General features: G+C 45.4%; 1 protein-coding gene across 8 annotated transcripts in view; it reads left to right on the top strand.

Annotated features, from left to right (window-relative positions):
* SLC35F4 (solute carrier family 35 member F4) overlaps positions 1–22,177 on the top strand; it is a 102,920-nt gene that overhangs the window by 56,863 nt on the left and 23,880 nt on the right. The window contains exon 1 of one of the 8 annotated variants that reach the window (XM_072038137.1): positions 12,064–13,012. The exons of 5 other annotated variants lie outside the window; for them this stretch is intronic. In XM_072038137.1, the coding sequence (XP_071894238.1) occupies positions 12,937–13,012 (76 nt within the window). In that variant the 5' untranslated portion in view covers positions 12,064–12,936. Of the gene's footprint in view, positions 1–12,063; positions 13,013–19,530; positions 20,681–22,177 lie in introns of those variants that run through there. 2 more of the 8 variants (XM_072038138.1, XM_038180182.2) reach the window with 2 other exon arrangements.

The raw sequence follows: 22,177 nt of genomic DNA, 5'->3' as shown, positions 1-22,177 counted from the left end.
TCTCTCCAAAGCATCCCTGTGTGCTTGCACGCCAGGACAGGTTTTTGGCATCCTGTTTTCCCCATCAGAGCTGTGCTGAGGAAAGAGCAGCTGCTTCGGCCTGCATTTTCCATGTGCTCTCCCAAGGCAGCTTTTTCCCTCTTCGGTAAGAGTGTTTAAATAGCTATCTTAAATGAGCAGGGATTACAGGAGGAGGAGGTCAAAGCTGAGTTTGACTTAGTTGACTTCCCGGAGCTTTATCTTGGAGAGCTGCTCTCTGATCAGTGCCGTGTTCCCTGCCGTTGCGCACACCCTGCTGGTGCTTAGCATGCAGTGAGCTAGGAGAGGGCCTGGCTCCTGAGAGCAGGGCTGAAGTGTGGGCAGCTTTGGGCCCCTCGGTACCAGGAGGACATCGAGGCCCCAGAGCACAAGTCCTGTGAGGGGCGGCTGAGGGAGCTGGGGGGGTTTAGGCTGGGGAAGAGGAGGATCAGGGCAGAGCTCGGTGCTCTCTGCACGTACCTGGAAGGGGTGGGGAGCTGGGGGTCGGCCTCTGCTCACAGGTAACCGGTGATGGGACCAGGGAATGGCCTCAAGTTGTGCCAGGGGAGGTTGAGGTGGGAAATGAGGAGACATTTCTGCTCAGAGAGCAGGCAGGCGTTGGGACGGGTTGCCCAGGGAGGTGGTGGAGTCGCCGTCCCTGGGGGTGTTCAAGGGAAGGTTGGGCCTGGTGCTTGGGGATAGGGTTTAGGGGTGACATTGGTGGTAGGGGGATGGACCAGATGATCCTGGGGGGCTTTTCCAAAGGTCAAAACTTCATTAGCTAGATGGCTGCTCTAAAGACCAACTTGCTGACTGGTGGAAAATCCCCGTCTCCGATGGGCTGTCCTGTGCCTCTGTTCTCCTACGCTTCTCTCATTGCTTTTGGCATTCGGGAGGCAGCCTCATCAAACAGAGTCCCGCGATGGAAAGAGCAGGGGGCAGGGGAATATATGGAAAAGAGAAGGGAGAGATGAAAGAAAAGAGTCCTTTTGAAGTAATTACTTAGGTTAATGCTGAGTTTTCCATCCATTACAAACCTCGGGAGGCAATAGCTGGAGAAGCTTTTCTGAAGTAGGGTTCATCAGGCAGGGGGAGATGTTTTGGGCAAGGTGATGCCCATCACGAGGGCACTTGGTGTGGGCAGAACCTGCAGATCTCAAGTGCTGGGTAAGCTGCAGGAGTGCAAGCCTGCAAACTGGAGAGGCTTGGGTGGGCACGACACACGGGAGTCTTCTATTTTTTATTTTTTTGCCTCTTCAGACCTTTGAAGTTCAGACCGAGAGAGGAAAAAAGGCTCCTAGGCAGAGCGAGCTCAGAGTGAGGTGCATTTGTGCTAACCTCCTGCGGTGTGAAGCCTGCAGGCATTTTGAGTGCACGAAAAACTAATGCAAAGATTTTTGCTGCCAAAACACGGCTGTAAGAGGCAGAGGAGTCTGTGCACTTGCCAGCGCCTCTGCACCGTGCTGTTGCACTCCTGTTATCCGTGGAGGACTGCTCAAAAGGACATTTATTTTTTTTTGCTGGATCCCAGCAGCCCACTGCAGAAAGGCACCTGTTGGAAGCAGCAGCGTTGGGACTGCTCTGCCTCCTGGGGGGCTCCTTGCCCAAGAACCCACCACCCCAGAGGAAATACAGCACACCTAGCAGAGGCTTTTTGTTCTTTCCCTGCCACTGTGTGCATCCATTCAGCCCTAGGACACAGTAGGAAGATCACCATGAAACACTTCGTGGTGTGCCCCAATTCGGTGCCCTTTTTAATCTCCTCCTGAGGAGGATGGTTTCATTTCAAGGTTGTGTTTCCTCACCGATGTACTGCTGCCTGGTTTTGGTCTTTTTTGTGTTTTTTTAGCATTTCTAGTCCCCAGTGTTATCAGTTTGGTCACAGGCATGCTGGGCCAGCAGCTTTCAGGGATCCGAGTCGCTGTCTTTGCTGGAGGCAAAGCTGAGGGATGCTGGTGAGAGCCTGCAGCACCTGTGAGTGCTTGCTGGGAAGCTGAACTGCAAGAGAGCTGTCTGCAAGACAGTCATTAGAAAAAATAGTGTCTGAAAGAGCTCCCCTTCTTTTCATTGATGCGGACTCCAAGTGCTGAAAGCTTTTGGAAGAGTGGGACAACCCCTCTGAGGGTTTTTAGGCCAATTCCCTTAAATATTAAGGGGCTCGGAAGAAATCGCTGGGTGGGTGAGTGTCCCAGGGGCTGTGCAGATCTCTGCTGATCCCCTCGAGCACCGGACTCTGGCCAGCAGAGGATGTAAGTGAAAGCTCGGGTGCCACATCACCTGTTTTGGGGACGGATTGCTGATGGCACAGTGTGTTGCCTAACGAGGAGATGGGCCCTCCGGTAACTTAATAGAATCCTTCTGTGGGCTGTGATTTACCTCTGACAAGTTAAACCAGTGCCGGATCAATACTGTGCTCTGTTGCAGTAAATAGGCTTGATTTTAAGTATTGAGTAAGAATTTATTTCCAATTAAGGGCCAATTTTTAAAGGAGAGAGTGCACTGGTCCTTCAAGTAGAGAACAGATGAAGTCTGTGGAGGGTGTACATCCCCCAGGAGACCTCCCCAGATCTCAGCCCCCATGAAATTGTGTTTGGGGAGCCTGTAGAGGCAGGGGTACAGCTCTTTGGAGCTGGATGATGGCAGAAGTTGATTGGAGCAACTCCACTTCAAGCCACTATGTTTTGAACGGCCAGTGAATGCTGTAAGCAGGGTGAGGTCCTGAGGATAATTCTCATAAATGTTCTTGTATGTGTGCACACATCTAAACACGTATGTTAAGAACAGAGCCCTCGTCCCTCTTCTGACATTGGAAAACTGGCCCCAGTCGTGAGATGTTGGCTGGGTGCTGCCACCACTCCTCATGCAGAGCACGGTCCCTTGGGACAACCCCAAGAGTTGAGAGACCCAGCGAGAGTATCAGAAACCAGAGTACTTATGGTGAATACACAGCTTCGACGTTTTCATTGTGTCACTTCTGTTTAATCCTTCCTTAATCCCCTTATGCTGCTCAGTAGACTTTTCTTGTGTTATTTCCATTGTCTTGCTAATAAGATGCTGCACGTAATAGAGATTTATGCTGAAAGGTATTAGGCAGGATTATATGAAGATTAGACAAGGAGCACTCACAAAAGGTTGGAGACTATAGTACCAAATTTTAAAATTTCTATCGCAAATTTTTTTTACTATTTTCAAAGAATTTGTAGAGAATGTCTGCTACAAAACTCAAAAAGTTGCTGCTGCTCACAAGCCTTATCTTGAATTTCACCAGGAGTTATTCCTCAGACTTGTACTAATGGAATTTGAGCCATCTGATTTATTTGTGGTTTTTCAGTGGACCCAAATTCTTGGGGACAAAAAAGAAGGGGAATTATACTCATGTGAGATCCCTCTTCTGCTGTGTGAGCATCATCTTTGGTACTTCCACTGAAGGGTATGGGCAGCCTTCAGCACCCAGCAGAGACCACTGATTTCAGAGGGGCTCTGTGGGTGCTGGAAGACTTTTTTGTGTTGAGCCTTTACAATCACAATTACCTAATTGCTAACTCCGAGGACTAGCTGCAGCGGAGTAAGATTGATGTATTGCAGCTGAGATTTTGGCCTGTTATTTCATCCTCCGTAAATAAATGTAGCAGGAATTTTGCAGAGGCAGAGCCACGCTGGCAGCAGATCAGCGATTAAAATGGGAAATAAAAATGCTTTTAAATAAAATAGCAGCAACCAGGAGGTAGCAGATTTTATGAGTAACCATCAAAGCTGCTGGAAATGAATCTTAACCGTGGGGCCTAAACCAGAACCTTGCATTTGAATTTATCACCCGTTGAATCAGGACTGGCTTTGTTCTCCTTCAAAAGCTGCAGTACGGTGTTCAACATCAACTCCTGAAGCCACGCTGTGGTAAGGAGTCTTGTTTGGGTCCCTTCTGTGTGAATCCCTCATACTCTGCTGTAGGAATCTTTCACAAGGCTTCACATCTGCCTGGGGAATCTCCTAAAATCCCATGCCTGATGCTAGGGGGTGTCAAGCTTTTTGATTTTTAGAGATCTAAGTTCCTTCCAAAGAAGCCAGAGAAGCCCAAATAGTAAGTGTCTTTTAATAGTAAGTAGTCTTTTCTTTCTAACACATCATGTCTGTCCTTAAAAGTGGTCCCGAATTACCCGTGATGCACAGGTAGGAGAACATCACTTGTAATGATTTGCATGCAGTAAGGGAACGCTTACTTGGGAATTGTGCAGAGCATCCTACTCCTGACACCCGTTCTGAGCTCGCAGCCAGTTTCCTTCTGCCTAGTTTTTATTAGCTCAGCTAATAATAGCTGGGTTTTATTGTTAGCGCCTTTGTATTGTTAGCACGGTGTTGTTTGATGAATATGAATTGAGCGAGTGAATGGGACGAGGTAAATTAAATGCAAGGCCTGCATTTTCCTGAGGGCACAAGTACCCAAATGCAGTCACATTGAAGGACCTCCGTTTCTAAATCCGTGTTTAGCACCTTCTAGAAATACAGTCTTCACCGGGAGGTAAAAAATCGTTTCTCACAAAGATTTTATGATAGGAAGTGGATCTGTCCTGCCCTTGTGCTTTGGGGCAGAGTCAGCTCCATGCCATCCATCCATGCTTTGCTGGCTCCCTGTCTTCTTGAAGTTGCTTGACCCCAGCTCTTTCCATCTCCACTGACACACACTGTGATTTGCGATCTCTGATGGCTCTGTCCCTTTCCAGATCTTTTCTGAAGCTGCAGATCTTGCACCAAAATCTTGCTTTAAAATTAGAGGGGCTGTGAAACGTAGTGCAACACCACTAACATGAAACTAAACTCTTTATGCCCTAATTTGTCCTTAAAATTGGCTCCATTTCCTCCATCCATGGCAGTTGTTGCTGCCATCTGGGGCGGTGGGGATTGCAGCTTTGCATGGTGCAAGCTCCTGCTCCCATTGCAGCACCTACCTGGAGAGAAAAAGCCTGAAGCCATCTCCTGAACTGCTACACAGAGGATTGCAAGTGTGCAAGGTGTTTTTCTGTCACTGACGTGCACTACAGGCACGGTGACAAACACAAAATGGAAGCTGGCTCAACTCAAATGCTCCCCTGTGGCAGGTGCTTCAGGAGAGGCACTTCATAATTGCCGAATTAGAAAATGGAGGCAGCTTATTTCATTTGGGGCAGTTTTGTTAAGAAAACACGGGGAAGGCAAATATTAATCTGACATGTGCTTACATCTGAGCTGTTTTCCCTGGAGGTAGTAGGGAGAGCAACCAACATCCACCAGCAACAAAAAATGTAAGTGTTGGGCTTCCTTTATTTTTATTTTTTTTTATTCCTTATTATTTTCCTAACTTTATTAGGACGCTCCATGTTGACTATTTGAAATTGATACCAGAGTTGGTCTTTGTTGTTGCCACAGACTGTGAGCAAGGTGTCTGCTCGTGCTGTTTTCCTGCCGGTGATGTTAGAGTGGCCAGGCTGGAGCAGGAGCCTTTCTCCTGATCAATTAAATTTGAAGAGGGTTTGAAATTCAGCTGCCTTTTGATGAGGAACGCCCAGGCTCTGAGGAGCTGAAGGCTCCCCAGATTGTGTGTCAGAAGCTCACAGCGTGAGCTCCTAGGCTTGCAATTTTAGCAGTGCTGCTGAGCAGATCCGTCCACCTTTACAGGTGGGCTGCACTGCAGGGAGGCCGCTGAGATCTGTTTTTTTTTTTCAAATGAGGTCTGCGCATGCTGCAAATGAAATTTGTGTGCGTGCTGCTCATGAGATTCCTGCTCTTTGCTGCGCCTGGCTGTCAGTACAGCCCGTAAGCTGAAATTTATGATGCAGTGCTAAACAAACGTTGTTTTATTGATTCAGGATTAGGACAGCAGGATCAATTCAACCTGACTGAGGCTCTGAGGCCAGCAGCAAGTGCACACAGCACAGCTGAAGTGAGGTTCCTTTTGAAGTCTTTTTCGTTTTTCATTGAGCACCTCCTTGTTCTTCTGCAAATACAAACATGAAAGAGTTCCTGATATTGTAGATACCTTTTAATACTTTTGTCAACCTGAAATTCAGGTCTCGTTTCCTGTAACACCAAAATATTGAAGGTGCATCTAAGTTGATGCATTTGCTGTTCCCGTGAAACACTGAGTGGCCCTTTTTGAAATTGGAGGAAGGTTTTTTCCATGCCCATGATTGACATTTCTTCTTTATTCCTTTAATTGCATTAGAAGCTTATTATTTCTAACTGTATGATCTTGTCATATCACAACAGAACAAAAAAAAAAAAAAAGAAAAAAAAAAAGCTGCTTTGCTTTGCCAGCTCTGGAGAGGGTTTTTATGTTCTAAAAGTCGCATTGTTAAGGAAAATCTGAAGTTTATTTAAACTGAAATTTTCAGTCTCTGTTCCTCCCAGGGAAAGCATGAAAACGCTTGTTATCAGGTCTGTAAAATCCTGCAGCAAATAAAAAGCTTTCCAGAAGCACTGCAACAGAAGATGTTGGAGCTGTCGAGTCAGTTGTGTACCTCAGGTGGGAGCTCTCACATCCTCGGGGTTTGCTCGTAAGCAGCACAGCGCTGGGTGATGTGTAATGTTGTACCCACCTGGTAGCACCATCAAAACTCTTAGGTGCTTTCCAGGTGGCCTGTGGCAGCCAGGGCACAACGGTCTGTCCGTGATCTGAGCATTTGTAACTCTTGGTGACAGTGGTGTGAGAGCCAGCAGCACTGAGTCAAGCTGCAGCTGCTTGCCTACAGCGCTCTGAGTTCTGGGGGGGCACAATGCACTGAAAAAGCACTCACTTGTGGCAGCAGGGAGCTCTCCTGTCCTGTCTGATAGCTGAGCACCACCAAATCTTCCTCTCATCACCCTTGAGTTGATGTTTAGCCAGTGCTGTTAATCTTATTTCTGTTAACTGCCTGCTTGGGAAACCTAAAAATAGATCATGTTGCATTTTTCTGCTAGAAAAACAGTGGGTATTAAGGAGTGAATTCCTGGGCTGATTTATTGAAAATAGCAACCGATGTTAACATGAGCCTCTGGGGATCGGTACATAAACACCCAGCCCCTAAGGGAATTAAAATCTTTTCAAATGTAGTAGTGTTGCTTGTAGTTATTAGGTGAGATTTTAGCAGGAAATGAGTACTCTGCTTTTAGGTATTTGCAGAATACCATAAAAGCTGCATAAAGTTCTGTCTCTGTCTCAATGAACGTAACGCATGAGACTTCAGTGTGCCTTCAGTACAAATGTTCTCAAATATAACATACCTGATTATTAGAGAAGTCGAGATTAAGACAGGCTTCCTACCACAAACCAAGTGATGGCCCAAAGCAACAGCTCCCAGGCTGAAATCCCATTCCGTAAGTGCTCACCTGGCTCTGGCTCTTTGGCCAGAAGATTTGGGGAAGACAAGCAGGAGCTCAGTGCTGCTGACACGTTGGGTTTTATTCCACTTATCAGGAAGGCTCTTGAGAACAGAATTGCTTTAAACAAGTGAGTAGGACCCTCCGAGCACTTCAGTATCTCTCCCAGCTGGGGCTGTGCTGAATCTCCTGAGTAAGTATGAGTCTGGTGTTCACCACCTGAGTATGGCTTGGGAATGCTGGCTGGATTTACACTTGGGGATTGATTAATCGCCATACTCTGTGCTGGAGGAGTCAGGCGTTTGACCAAGTAGCCAGTGGATGTGTGGATGTGTGAAAGTACAGAGGGAAAAATAATTTTGCACTGTCTTGCCCTCATATGATCTGTGAACACATGCTGGTGGGGCTGAAGGACCATGCCCTAGATGTTTGTGGGATGCTCATCAGAACAGAGTTGATATGCTGGTATCCAGCAGTATGTAAGCCAGTGAGGATTTTGCCTGAGTTAAGACAAATCAAGGAATTCAGGATTTGATTCTTAAAAATCCCTGTGGCATCACTTGACACAGCAGAAAAATTTACATTTCTTTTTTTTTTCTGGAAGCCTTAGAAGTTGTTTTGGATTGAGATTACTGTTCGAATCAAGTAACATTTGCTGCTTGCTTCTGGTAAATGTTCAGACTAAAGCCTTGACTCCTCTTTTACATAAAAATGCCTTTTGTAGGATACATCTGTTTTGATCTCAGTTTGACTGTTTGTTTCCTCAGTGCCTTGCATCTAATTTATATTCCAAGGAGATAAAATGAACTTGATAACAGCCCTTTAGCTTGTCATCTTAAAACACATGCTCAGCCTGGGAGAGCCAATAAAGTCGTGTTTACGAGAGTTGTATAGTCTAGTGATTGGGAACAGACTGACCTGGTGGCTGGGGGGCGTTATGCAAAGTGGCTTGCATACAGATCTTGTAACTAGTGGCGTTTAAAACAAACAAGGACTACAGCGTTGGATCTGAACCCTGTTCTAAAACCAATTAGAGTCAAAGAAAGTCTTTTCATGTCTTTGGCCTGCGTTAAGAATGTTGCCCATTGGAAGAATCTGCCCTAATTTGGTGTCTAAAAGCTGGATGACCAGGGGTGAGCAAATCACCTCACAGCCTTTACAGCCATTGGAAAGAAATGTGTTCAATATTCTGTCACTTCCCACTACAATTATATTAGTACTGTGATTTTGGTTGTTAATTGTTTCCCATATGGATTAAAAAAACCCTCCAAGCTAAAACTGGTGTAGCTTATGTAGTTTATTGGTTAGGCCTATAGACACCGTAACCAACTATCAATGCGAGGTGGCATAGCATCCTTCGTGGGGACTTTTCATTTATATCTTACCACAAGATACACCTCCAAATGTTTTATTATCTCTTGCCAGTACTGTCAGCAGAAACTGCATCCATCTGGGGCCAGAGCACAGCTTGTTGTAAGCAAGCATCCCTCTGTGTGGGCCCAACATTTGAGAGAAGCCCGTGGTTACCCAGAGCTCAACTGCAGCTTCTGACTTAGGTTGCAATTTTAGTGAAGAAGAGTAAATAGTCTTTAGTTTTACAGCAGGTCCCTTAAATATGCATGACTAGCTACTGTGAGCAGCGGAATTGTGAGCCAAGAGGGCAGTATATGTTGTGACAGCACCAGCCCCTTCTGCTGTGAGCATGGAGCACTTGCTAGCAAACGTGAGTCAGCTCTCTGGGGTTTTGCCTGCTCCCAGCCTTGGTTTGCTGTCTGGTTAGTGAGGCAGCAACCCTGCAGCTTCTCCATGGGCTCATTTATGTTAATATTTAGGGATTCAGGGGACAGAGATGGCTGCAGGCATTGTGCCTGCGCAGGGAGCGGCCTAGTGGGTAGTTCAGGGCCTCGAAGCGCCAGGACTGCTTGGTATTAGATACCCAGCAGGAGCTGGGTATCTAATTCACTGGTATCTTCACATGAAAACCAGCACCAGGGATGTTTAATCCATCTTGAGAGCTTTGGTTAGGGTCTTACCAGTGTTTGCCTTAAGTAGGAACAAAGAGGTAGCTTGCTAGCCTGCAGGCTGGGTTGTAATTTACGCTGTTTAATGACACTCTGTATAGTTTGCACTGCTGTAATTCATCCTCTGTGTTTCCTTGACAAATAGGGACGCCCTGAGTGAAAATAATTGCATGTGGAGATCGGTTAAGTGGCACAATGGATTTCATTAATTCAGGCCAGCCTGGCTGGTGCTATGGGCCACATTTCCAGGTATCACAAAGCTGCCACTCCGGCAAATAACAAAACCTGTAACATGCTCTAGGCTGAAAGCACAGAGCATGGAGCAAGCAGCACCTTATGAAGATCTATCTTAGAGGTACCTGGAAATGAGTTCACCCTTGATTTTTAGAAAAACAACCCATATTTTCCCACTGTGGTACATTGCATAAGCATGAGATGACCACAGGACCACATAGTCCATGTTGGCTTGCAGTCTGTGGAGTAACTATCATGCCATCCTGGTAAATTTGGACATAAAATGCCACATTGGATGGATTTGTGTCTGAGGTACTGTAGGTAGCAAGGACAGAGCTTGCTTCTCTCTCTTCTGCTTCATATTATTTTATTCCTTTCTTTGGCATGCTTAGAGAGGAGATGCTGAGTACATAGGAAGGATCGGAGCACCTATATGAGTAGCCTCTTGTACATAAATGCAATCAGCATCAGTTCATAGCAGGAGCAGAAATAGGTGGCCAAAGCTCAGTTGTGTAGCCAGAGAAGCTGATGTTTTTCAATCTGCAGTCTTCAATGGGAGGTACAGGTACCCATCACACATTTTTAAAGCGGTTTGGTATCTGCTTCTTTCCTCTTATAACTGTTGAATGAAAAAGAGATTGCTGGGATAGATATTTTGAAAGGGTTCTTCCTGGGTTTGAATATGGTTTCTGAGTTACTGTGTTAAAATGATGGGTGATTTTCCTTTGGGGGGGGGGAAAAAAAAAGCAGCAGCTTTTAGATGCAACCATGTTCTGCTGGTAACATTGAAATTGTCTGAAAGAAATGTCTCGAATTGCTTGACATTGTCTCATGCATTTCACGCTCACCGTTGTTAAGGCTCGTTAATGATTCCATTATAAACTCCTATTTGCAGAAATGGTTTTCTAAAAACCATCTCTGTGTTATATTATTATGTTGTTTATATTATATAAACACTCAAGGACTAGACATGTATTAATAGATAGCCTTGTGATTGTGGAGCCAGCAATTACTTGACTTGTGATTACTCTATCACAGAGTCTGCTGACTCTCAGCACTTCGGCGGGGAGAATAAAATTCCTTCTGCGAATTGGGAAGATAATTTTCTTTGGAAAAGTGCTTGTTACACAGTGCGAGAAATCCTCCGAATGCAGATAAGCAGTAAAAGCTGGTTAGCTTTACGTGCTGCAGTGTGATGCTTTGGAAAAGGCTGTCGTGGTGGGGAGCCTTATCAGTCGCAGGGGATACAATGAAGATCCTAGAGAGGAGCTCCAAGTGCTCCAGGAGAGGACGTGCTGGGTGGCAAACCAGGCAGCTGTAGCCATTTCTCTCCCTTGTGCTTCTTCCCTAGCCTGTCCCAAGGCTGCTGTACTTTGCAGTGGGATGACCATGAGAGAAGGGGTGATGAGGTACTTCTTCCATTCTCATTCTCATTGTCTTCCATAGCATTAATCACTGCCTGTTCCTTACTGTGCCACCTCTCCCCAGTAATCAAGAGTACAGACCACACAAACCACAGCAAAAGATGTGCAGAACAAGACTGTGCATTTAAGATAATCCTGTGCTACTGGGTTGTTTGCCCTGAAGAGTCTGGAGCCCCTTCATGTCTGTTCTGGGTGCTGCAGAGTCATGGGTGCTGTGCCCGTTAGGATGCTGTAGCTCAGGTCTCCGTGTGTGCCAGGTCTCCTGTGGCTGCATCTGGAGAGGATTTGGCCAGGACTCGTCTTTCTCTGCCCTCCTTGTGTCCTGGCTCCTTACGGGCAACTGAAGGGAGCAGTCCTTGCACACATACCCCATCATGGGAAGTGCTCTTTGTAAGGAAGCCCAGGAGCAGGCTTTGGGTTAAAAACACATGAATTTTCCTTCACTTGGGCAATCCAGCCCTGAGAGAGCACGAGGATGTCTGTGAGCATTTCAGAGGTCTAGCCCTACTGCAGCTCTTCCTCTACAGCACTCAGGAGAGAAATCTGTATAGCTGATGTCCTCTTCTATTGCCACTTTGTGCCCAGAAAGAGGCTCTTGTTACTGCTGGAAAACATTTCAGGTTCCTGCAAGCCGCCTTTAGGAAGCTAAGCACGTGGTATTCTGGGTCAGTGATTCTTGATCCTTTTCAAACCACTTTATTGCCTTCCTTATAGCCAATAACTTCTCCCTGTTTGGCTGTGTAATAGGGGATAGAGGACTAACACCCAGGCCAGGAATCCCTGCTCCCACTTGCTAGCAGTGGCACAAAGACTGTTGATGAAAGTTTTATAGGTGAGACCCTTAAAAATCCAGCAGCTTTGCTAGCATGTGTTGGTATAGCTTGCTGCCATTCTTTCTGTCCTCTTTCTTTGTATTTCCCATAGTTGCTATAATAAATACATTGAATGTAAATGGTAAGACTTTCTACCTACAAATTCTTGGCCAAAACCTGGTACAGTTTTGGTGAAGAGCTCTGAAGGCAGGACCCTTATGAGAAGCTGATAAATATCTGGGGTCAAAGCAAGCTCCCAGCACGGTGCTGGGATACCCGAGTCAGTTTGGTATTCTAAGATGTGCCAAAACTTTAGGGGTTGGCACTGGTTTGCTCGATGAAACTTCCCTGTTCCTCCAAGTGAGCAATGTCCAGTAGTAGAAATAATGATAAGAAGAAGGGTGTGGAAGAGAGTAGAGGTAGAAGAAAGAGTGTAAAAATGTCCCGGGTGCCTTATGGGAAGGGAGGAAGAATCTAGACCAGCTGTGGCCTATATATGTCCTGGTCATGACAGTTCTTGTAGGGCATTGGAAGAGGAGAGGCTCCTGCAGTATCATCGCTTCTTGTCTGGCACAGAGTGGGACGTTGCCGGCTCTTTTGCCCAAGGCATTCCCGGTTTCACAGCTCTGTCGGAGCTACATTACTCAAAGTTGATTTGAAATAATGACCGTAATCGTACATACATTGTCATGGCGTACGGAATCAGCAAATTGCATTGCATAATTCCCTTGCAGTTGCCTGAGAAATCTCCCGTCTGCTCTGCTAGCACAGAGCAGAGCTGATGTGAAATCCTTTTCATGCAAAGCGCCCGCTGCGCGTGCAAGTTACAGAAGAGCAATAGCGAATGCATTTGTATTTTATCTGCTGTGCTTAACAATTGGATGAAAGATAAGTGTTAGCAGAGGTCAAGCATTGTTTGAATGTGTTGCAAGTGGTTTCCCAGGGAAACAGCAAATCAGTACTCCTAGCCTGCTGCAGCATCTCCAGAACAACATCCAGCCACCAGCCACAGCTGAGTGTTTACTTTACTACTCGGGACCAAAAGCGATGCAGACCAAAGACGAGGCGAGTGTGTGAGTGAGAGAGCGATTTCAGAGGATGAAGAAACACTCGGCAAGAGTGGCACCGTTACCGTCCTACAATGTTTCTGAATTAAATTCGCCAGTGCCAGACGGTAAATGCTTTTTTTTTTTTTTCCTCCTTTATATCTGAGCCTAGGCAGGGATTTACTTTGCATGCTACTCCTGCTCTGTTCCATTCAAAGCACCGCGAGTGTCTGTGTGTGTGTAGTTGTGTATTTTTAAAGTAGCTCATGTTTTGATAGCATTTTTAGCACTTTAATGTTGTCTAGGATAAGTGCAGTTAAATTTCTCTTTTTAGGGTAAGTGCAGTTAAATTTCTCCTTCTTGTGTTCCGCTGCTGTGCGAGTGCTTTCTGATGAAGAAACTAATGTTGAAATAAGAACAACTGGAAAAAGTTATTGTGCTTTGATTCTATTTTTTAAAAAAAGCTGGGATATTAGGTTTATTCTTCATTATTCAGTTTTCTGTAGTAATTTAACAATGTGCTCTAGAGCTATATTTTTGTTTTAAAGGCAGAGGCACCAACTTTTCTGTGCTTGCTGTCCCTCATCCTGAGGTGGCAGCTGCTCCCTTGCACTGCTTTCCCCCTCCCCTTATTTCCACGAGCGTCATCTGCGAAGCAATTCCTTAATACAGGAGCCACGAGAGAGAAATGGTGAAATCTGTGATGTACTCTCCCCATGACATGACAGCCTAACGCCAAGTGCAGGAGCAAGGCTCGTTCCCCGCAGAGCTCTTGCCAACTTTGCAGCACGCTTCGGTGTCAGCTGGAAACGCGGTGATGCCCAGCGAGGGACAGCACTGCTTGCAGCGGGGATACTGAAAGCGGACAGCAGACACGTGTGGTGTAAATCAAAGATTGAAAGGGAAGCTTGTGTATAATATTCCTAATGCTCAGGTTTGTGGTTTTGTTGTTTCTTTATTGCCTGTAGCAATCTCAGCCTTCAGCCGTGCTGTCGCAAGCTTATTGCACTCGGCAGCAGACGGCTGGAGGAGCTGAGCGCTGCTTTCAGCAGGTGTGGGACGGTGTTAGCAGTGCTCGGGCTGTAAACTTGCAGGGTGTGTGCTGTCTCCTTTCTGGTGGTTGTTATTCCAAGCAGCAGCGAAATTGTGATTCCTTTTTTTCCGGGTTGAATTCAGCATGACGTCCAGGATGAAAGCAAAGCAAGAGACGCCGCACGGTGCTTGTCAGCGGAGCGTGACTCTCGGTTCTTCAGTCTACCCAGGTCGGAGGGGCTTAAATTACAAACGGAGCTGGCTTTTGATACAGCAGGCTATAGCCTGTCATGTTTCTTTGGGGTTTGTGCACAATATTGAGTATTTTGCAGGCTGAGCACTCACCTGGTGTTTCTTCCTTGAGGGAAAAATGCCCTAAAGAAAGTTGAAGGAGCTGGCAGAGCTGGCTGCTTATGCTGGGCCATTGCTGGTGCGCAGCACCGAATTTTAGGAAGTGTGAAATCGTGAAGTGTGCTCTCACCTTGTTGGAAAGGAGCAGCATTGCAGTGGGATGAGCTGGCTGGCGTGCCCATGGGCTGCCTAACGTGGTGATGTGCCGCTGTTTATTTCCAGCTGCCAGCACGGACGGGGCTCGTGCCATGCAAGGCGGTGAGCACACAGGATTAAAGACCCCCCCCCTACCCCGAATAGACGGCACACGGCCAGTGCTTGCCTACAGCTTAACCCCATCCGGCTGCTGTCAGCCAGATCTGTTCAGGAGTCCGTCTGAACCTGCTCCCAGCACTCAAAAATTGCACTGCCAGGTTCCTTAGGGAGGGAAAATCCAGTCGTCGTAGGAAGAAAGGGCAACAGACTGGAAGTGACTACATGACAGCGCTTGTCATAGCCAACGGGCTGGAAATGGAAAGGTCCTTGCTAGGGATGAAGCTGGCCAGGCAGAACTAATACCGGGGCCTCTGCTAACCCGTACGTTAAATGCGTGTGCAGCCAGTTTTACCGAGCAGCAAAGATTTTAGCAGGGATTTCCGGTGAATCCTAATGGGGTAGGGCGGCCAACTTCCCAAGAGCGCTGCAGCTGTCCCTGCTTTCCTGCCCAGGCACGGGAAGAACACGTGGCAGAGATGCCACAGGGACTTGGGCTCTGGGCCTACGTGCAGGGAGGAGAGCAGGGGAGCTTTGCACTCTACCATGGCAATTTTCAAGCTGTTTAGGTTTGTGGCTTTTTAGGCTTTCTGCCTTTCTGGAAGAACCATGGAAAGAAAATGGAGAAGAGACAGCTGCCAAGAAGGGTTGGCACTGGGAGCTGAGCGGTTCTGGGAGGTGTAGGGTGGGTTTTGAGCCAGGACCCCCAACCACGTGAATGCTTTTGAGGACGTCTTCATCCCAGTGTGGCGAGCCCTCACTCCCCAGTGCAACATCAGCTACAACAAGAAGACTGACTGCATGTACGTGAGTGCTTGAAGGACACTTACCCAGATGTGCCATCAAAGAAAGGGCACTGCAGGGAAAAAAAAAAAAACAGTATGAAGGCATCTTATACATCTCCAGGGGTTACAAAATGCAACACAACCATGATAAATGCTCACTTTTGCCCCACCTGCTTACCTCTGAAATATTCTTTTGCCCCACTCTTCCTCAAAAGTGCTTAAATGGGCTCAAAGGCAGGCAAGGAGATTAAAGCAACAGTTTAATGCCTAGCTGGTAAGCAAGTACCAAAGTGCTGCCAGGAGCCTGAGGCAGATTTGGACTCATCCAGATGCATCTAAAGCCTCTCTAAGCACTGAGAAAGTTGTCTGAGCTTCCTGGAGTCAGCAGGAGAGGTGGATGCCTCTGAAAGGTGATTCATCTCCTAAGATTGGTATCTTAGGGAGCTGGAATGAATCACCCTCTGGAGGCACCCATCAGCCAGGAGAGGCAACAGTTTGTGTAGGAGATAAATATAAGCAATTTGATATCGAGTTGTATGTCAGCGCGCTGCTTTCACCCTCTTATCTTAGGAGACCCATGAACCAGCCTGGATTTATTGCAGCATTTCTTGAAAGTAGAAGCTAGCTCATAATTATTTAATAACAAGGTGCAAATGTGTGATTTCGGGTGTGTCCTGGGTCTAAGCTCCTTTCACAACAACTTTATGTCAAAGCAGCCTTGTGGCTTTCGTTGGTGCTACTCTTGATTTATTGCTGTGAAAGCAGAATGAGAGTTTAACTCATAACGTCTGATACTTGCTGGAATTGTCACTAAATTTTAGCAATGACAAGATTCATTGTCTTTTCAAAGGATTTTTTTTTTTTTTTTGTAATAATCATAACTTCTTATTTCAGGGTAAAGTGTATACATCTGGGAACCTATTAGAGGGGCATCTGGTGTAACTTATTGCACAGTTTGCAAGAGAGGTTTACCTGAAGGGGATGATGTGTGGCTTTGAGTCAAATGATTTGTGTTTATTTGTGTTTATCAGAGGAAATCACCCTTTCAGAAGTTCCAGGTGTGGAAGGAGTCTGCTGATCTCTCGTGAGACGTCTCTGTGAGGTGGGGTGTTTGTGTGCCTGGTCCTACCCTTCCCAGGCTTCCTTCTGGATGCTCTGTCCAGATGGGTGAGGAAGGAGCAATAATCAGAGGCTCCTTGCATGGGAAGTGCTCCGTGCTGGAGGAGAAGTTAGCACCCTTCCTGACAGTCAGTATTTTCAAACTCCAAAGATGTCACAGCTAGGTATAAATTTTGCCAAAGAATTTGATTTTGAGGCAAATGGGGATGCCGGCAAGCCTTTCTGACAGCAGAATTCAGTCCAAAATGTGCCACTCCAAATGGATGTTTTAAATTATTTTTGTAGACATATACAGGCAATTTTCTATTGAAGTTGTAGAAGTTTAAATTTTGACATATAAAAGTCATTCATAATTTGCATCACTTTTTCTGCATTCCAAAGCTTTTGTCTTTCTTTGAGTAAAATATGAATAATCCTTTTGACTCTAAATATACCATGTTCTGACCGGTAATCTTAAAATCTATGTAGCCAGTGTGTTTCAAAATGCATCATGCTCTCTCTTGCTGCCATTCGCAATACAGATAATATCAAATAAACTTATTTTCAAGACTATTCTTACACCCACACTCTGGTGCTGGCATATTACTTCTGATGTCAAATCAGTGGGATTCCTTGTCTGTGCTTAAACAGAGGCAGTGATATTTGAGTTACGCTGAAATGAAAATGGGTTTAAAAAAAAAAAAAAAAGGAAGAAAAAGTTGTAGAATCATAGAATGGGTTGGAAGGGACCTTAAAGATCATCTAGTTCCAGCCCCCCCCCCCCCCCCCCCACCCAAGTTGTCTTGGTTAAAGTGGGTAAGGAGGAAAAGGGACTGGGAAAACTGGAACAATGCTTATGCATCAGAGTCCCCCAAAAGGCAGCCTGCAGGTTGTTTACAGACAGCAAAGCCTGACTTACATGCTTCCTGCTAAAGGGCTCTTTTCTTTCTTTCCTTCCTTCCTTCCTTCTTTCTTTCTTTCTTTTTCTTTCTTTCTTTCTTTCATATTCTTTCTTTCTTTCGTAATCTTTCTTTCTTTCGTTTTCTTTCTCTCCTCCCTTGCTTCCTTCGTGGCACACCTTCGTGTGCCAGGACCAAGTGCAATCCCAGGTTGTTTTCACGACTGCCTTGTGCTATGTGAAGATGCTCCTGCCCTATTCTGTTTGCCTTCCTTTAATTCTGAACTCTTCAGATCTCGTGGTGTTGGATGCAGATGCACTCAACTCCTCATTAGCTCATTGCATTTCTTTTGCTCAAAGCTACTGACAGCCTCGTAGTTGGCAGAGTTGCACAGATCTCTTTCAATTTAATGATACATCCTCAGTCTGTAGTTATTGTCAGCTTTTCTCCCTGTTTATATATTGTTTTAGATTATGTTTTGTTTATTTTTTTCCAGATCTTGTGTAAAGTGATATCAAGACCCATGGCTGTAATGTGCTGCAGCCTGTGTCTGTATCTTAAATCAGGAGAATTTAGCACACACAGACCAGGTCCCAGGGCTGTTATCATCATAAAGCCAAGGAGATGCAGGGCTGGTGACCTGGGGAAGTTATCTGTGTCATCCATCCTCTAAGGCAGAGCCAGATACACCTTCATCACCCCTGGCAGGTATCTCTGTCATTTGTCCCTGCTCTGAGACTGTTTTTTTAGGAACTTACTGATCACTGCAGTGAGAGCTTTCCTTCTCCCAGTGCAGGATGTGGGACGTGGCAGGGGTCTTGCCCCTGGTGTTGGCTGGTGGGAGGTGGGAAGCCACGTGGGTGAGGTTTAGTTCCTAAGCATGAGACATATCAGTTGTGTATGGAGTGGGGGAGAAGGGGTGGTCTTCAGACCATTTAACTTGGATTTCCTCCCCTGACAATTAGGCTGGTGACACATGCAGCATGACACATCCCTGGTCGGGCACTGCATTAGTTATGGGATGGCAAAATGTAAGTTATTTGCTGCCTCTTTGCTCCCTTTACAGCAAGGATGGGAGGACGTGCTGAAATCATTGAGATTTCTAATTGTGAGCGAAGTTTCCATCTGCTGATTTGAAATGAACTGTTGTGTGCAGACACCGAGAGGATAATTGGCAGAGATTGCAGATGGATGTCACAGTTAAACTACAACAAAAATGTCTGCTTTTTTGCTTTCTGCTCTTGACAATAGTTAATCATAGTACAAGGAAAATGATGTACACCAGCACTGAGTCATTTGTTTTTCATTAAAATCTGAAAATCTTGTTTTCCCCTCAGGCAAAAAAAAAAAAAATAATAATGCTGTAACCTTCTCATCCCCTTCAAATATAAAAACTTCCAAAACAAACAATAGTAAACTAACAGAGCATTGCTCTGAGCAGGAGTCCTTGCTTAGCTCAGACACACAGGGGCCAGTTGCAGAGTCTCAGAAGGATGTCTTCAAATGTCTGAGATACGGTGAAGTCATTTTTCTTCACAGAATAAAATAAGAGATGCTGATTCCTCAAACCTGTGTAGCACACTGTCTGTAACAGCACTCCATCTATGGTCTGTTTGCTTGGTAGTAATGTAATTATGGCTTCATATCCTGAGTCAAACTGCTGGTTCCCGACTCATTAAAAGCTGGGGAGAGTTTGTCCTTGAATTTTATCTTCACAGGTCAGCTGTTGTCCTCAGGTACAGCAAGGTATGTCCAGAACAGCTTTGCTTGCTGGTTGTACGGAGCTGCTGTGGTTTTGTTCCTGCATAAGGAAGGACAGGATTTGATTTTACAAGGAATCCCTTTGGCTGAAATAAAATAAACCATGGAGCTAGCTCCCCACTGGACTGGTAACATTAGATAGCCCAGCCTGCAGCTGTGTGACAGCAGTAGCAAACAACCTAATTAAAGCCATACCTACTGCTATCTAATGATGATTTCTTATAAAATGGACAGAACAAGCTTTCCTCTACCAATACCACCACAGTTCCCATTCCTGTTGGGCCATGTGCATCAGATATTTCCCTGGCCATAAAATTGACATCAGCTTCCCCTTACTGCACCACATTAAGACCAAATTCCGTTGCAAAATCTCCATTCCTCGTGGCTGTGAACTGACTTACCCGTGTGCACGCAGGCTGCTGGAAACAGGCTTGTCATGTGTGAGCGAGGCATCGCACACATCTTCATCGCAGCGGATGCTCACTCCATCAGGTAATGTGGCAGTGTAAAGGAAATGTTGTCAATTCTTTCCCCGGTGCCCGATTTAGCAGGAACACTTCGATTGACGTACTTCCCACATCACACCAGAGTGGCTCCTTCCTCCATCCATCTGTCAAAACTCAGCAATTGTCTCCGCAGCCGTGGTATGAAGACATCATTTTGTCAATGCAACAATGAAGTATTAGGAGGTGAGATTTTGAGCGCACAGTAGAATAAACATATTGTAATGCTGTTTGAATAACAGGGAGGTTGGAGATGCCTTGACTGACTTCTTGCAGCGGGTTGTCTCCTGTGGTAGCTGTGGGTGAGCACTCCTCTGCAGGGCATTGAGAACATAATACAAAAACTGATCAGCTCATAAACATGTCAGTAATATAACCATCAATTTAGTTGTGTAATAATTAAAAAAAAACAAACTCACACACACACAAAAAAAAACAAAACCAAAAACCACATGCCAGCAAGCCAGATGTTACTGTCTCAAAAAGGGAAACACTTCGTGTCGTGGACACACAGGTAGGTTCTGGAAGAGGATTCAGTTATCTGTTTGAGACGTTCTAAATTTCCATTGGGGTAGTGTTAAGAAAGAAAAGAAAAAAAAAATCAATTCTATGACGACCAGGCCAAAAAAGTTACTCCCAGGGCTACATTTTTATATGGCATCGATTGTTTTACTTGAAGTCCATTCAATCCATTTCTAGTAGCAACTTTGAGACCAGAAAAGGTGTCTCCAACAGAATGGCATATTTTTTAGTATTCAGAGCGCTGTTGTCACATGACAAATATGTCCTATATATACAAAAATAATCTGAAAGTTATTTTGAATCTCAAAATAATCTTTTCTCTCCAAGCCTCCTGTATAATAAGAGTGTTTTGTGTAGCCTGAAGCCAAGGATTGGGCAAATATTCTCACCGTGTGAGCTGCATGTGGAAGTCTCCGTATGAATGGAAAGCCACAAGTCATCATCTGTTAGAGGGACAAGGGATTTTTACAGGTGGATGGTGAAAATGGTTCTCAGGACACGTGTGCTGCAGGCTCCTGGTTTAACTCAGCCCAGCAGCAGCAGCTCACGGTGGCTCACCTCCTCCCGCAGCCTGGGCTTGGAACAGTGCTCAAGTAGGTGGAAAGGAGAGGATTTGGGTGATATTAATCATGTGGTTTGGGGTAGTCACAAGCATAATTACCTTGCTAAATGGAAGTGCACTGGAGTAAGTATGTACTAATTGATGCCAGACAAGGACAGACTGCTAGAAGCATGCAGAAAGCCCCAGGTTTTCCTTGCTGCTTTTCCTTTGGTCTCCACGTGTATAGAAATGGCTTTGCTTCCTGAGCTGTAAGGTGTTTGCCTTTGCAGGGCAAGGAAGAAGCTTTATTGAAATAGAATAATAAAAAGGATCTTTAAAAATGGGACAGAGCAGAGGGTTGTTTATACCTGCTAACGAAAAGTCATCCTGTTGAATTTGATCCATTAAGTGCTTGATACAATCCTGTGGGGTCCTTTCCTGTTTTCCATTCCCTCCTTTGTCAAGTCCGTGGGCTGAGTGTTACTTTGACACTCAATTACAAGCTCCAGGTAATCTAGGAATAATTCTGGCAGTCAGATCCATCAGACTGGCAAGATTTTTCCTCTTTGCTAGGTTTTTCCCAATCTTTTTCAGTAGCATCCTCTCTGGAGGGGGCACAGGCTCACCACCTAAGACGGTGGGGTCTCCGCAGGCAAGTGGGATTCACATATGCAAAATTTCAGTGGCAAATGCTGCTCTTGATGCCTCCCTAAGTTTGAAGGGTCTCAGTGGATGCCTGGTTGATAGCTGGTAAATGCTTTGTGAGGCAAAGAACAGCAGTCCCGTATCGTTCTGCCTTCCCTTCCTCTAACGGGGGTAGCGGCGCGCACGTGCAGGGTTTTGCTGGTGTGTGTTGTAAAAGCTGATTTGTTGCCCTTGCTGCTGATACCAGGTTTGGACAAATTATCCCAGCACATATCTATTCACCTTCCCTGTCAAAGGATCTCCTTAAAATATGTTCAGCTTCAGTAGCATTAGATGGCCTAGGCTTTCTAACGGTAACAATGAAATATTGATAAATTGCCGTGCTATCTGATTGCTTTCACATATAGAAGAGGATTTCACTAAATCAAGCAGTGACTTTCAATTAAATGCAATCTCTTAAATTGCAGTTTTGGTCTCAACTGCTGAGTTTCTCAATGTACAGGAAAAGATTGATGCTCCTTTATTGTACCAGATATAAATAACTCGGAGCTCTTTTTGCGTATGAGGAAAAATAGGTTTCCTTGAAATTTCGGTTGCAGATCATCTGCTAGACTTCTGCTGAGCGTAATGTGAATCCGGAGCTTGCTCTAAATTACCTGAATTGAGATGTAGCATGTGTCTTTCAACTTAATGAAATCTCTTTAAATGAAGCATATCAAAGTGAGCAGTGATTTGGGTCGATGCACCTTGGCGGCAGATTCTCAGAGGACAGGCAGTCAGCAAACGCTTTCGGAAAAAATCCCCTTCAAGCTGTGGACTGGAAAATTTGTAAGTTCCTTACTGAATATTTAGGCCAGAAAGTACTGATTGTTTTAACCTTGTGGAGATTGGAACTAATTTTTGG

Source organism: Anas platyrhynchos, chromosome 5 (assembly GCF_047663525.1).
Source record: "Anas platyrhynchos isolate ZD024472 breed Pekin duck chromosome 5, IASCAAS_PekinDuck_T2T, whole genome shotgun sequence".
Lineage (NCBI taxonomy): Eukaryota > Metazoa > Chordata > Aves > Anseriformes > Anatidae > Anas > Anas platyrhynchos.
The sequence above is the reverse complement of the archived record's forward strand: the minus strand, read 5'-3'. Positions and strand labels throughout refer to the sequence as shown.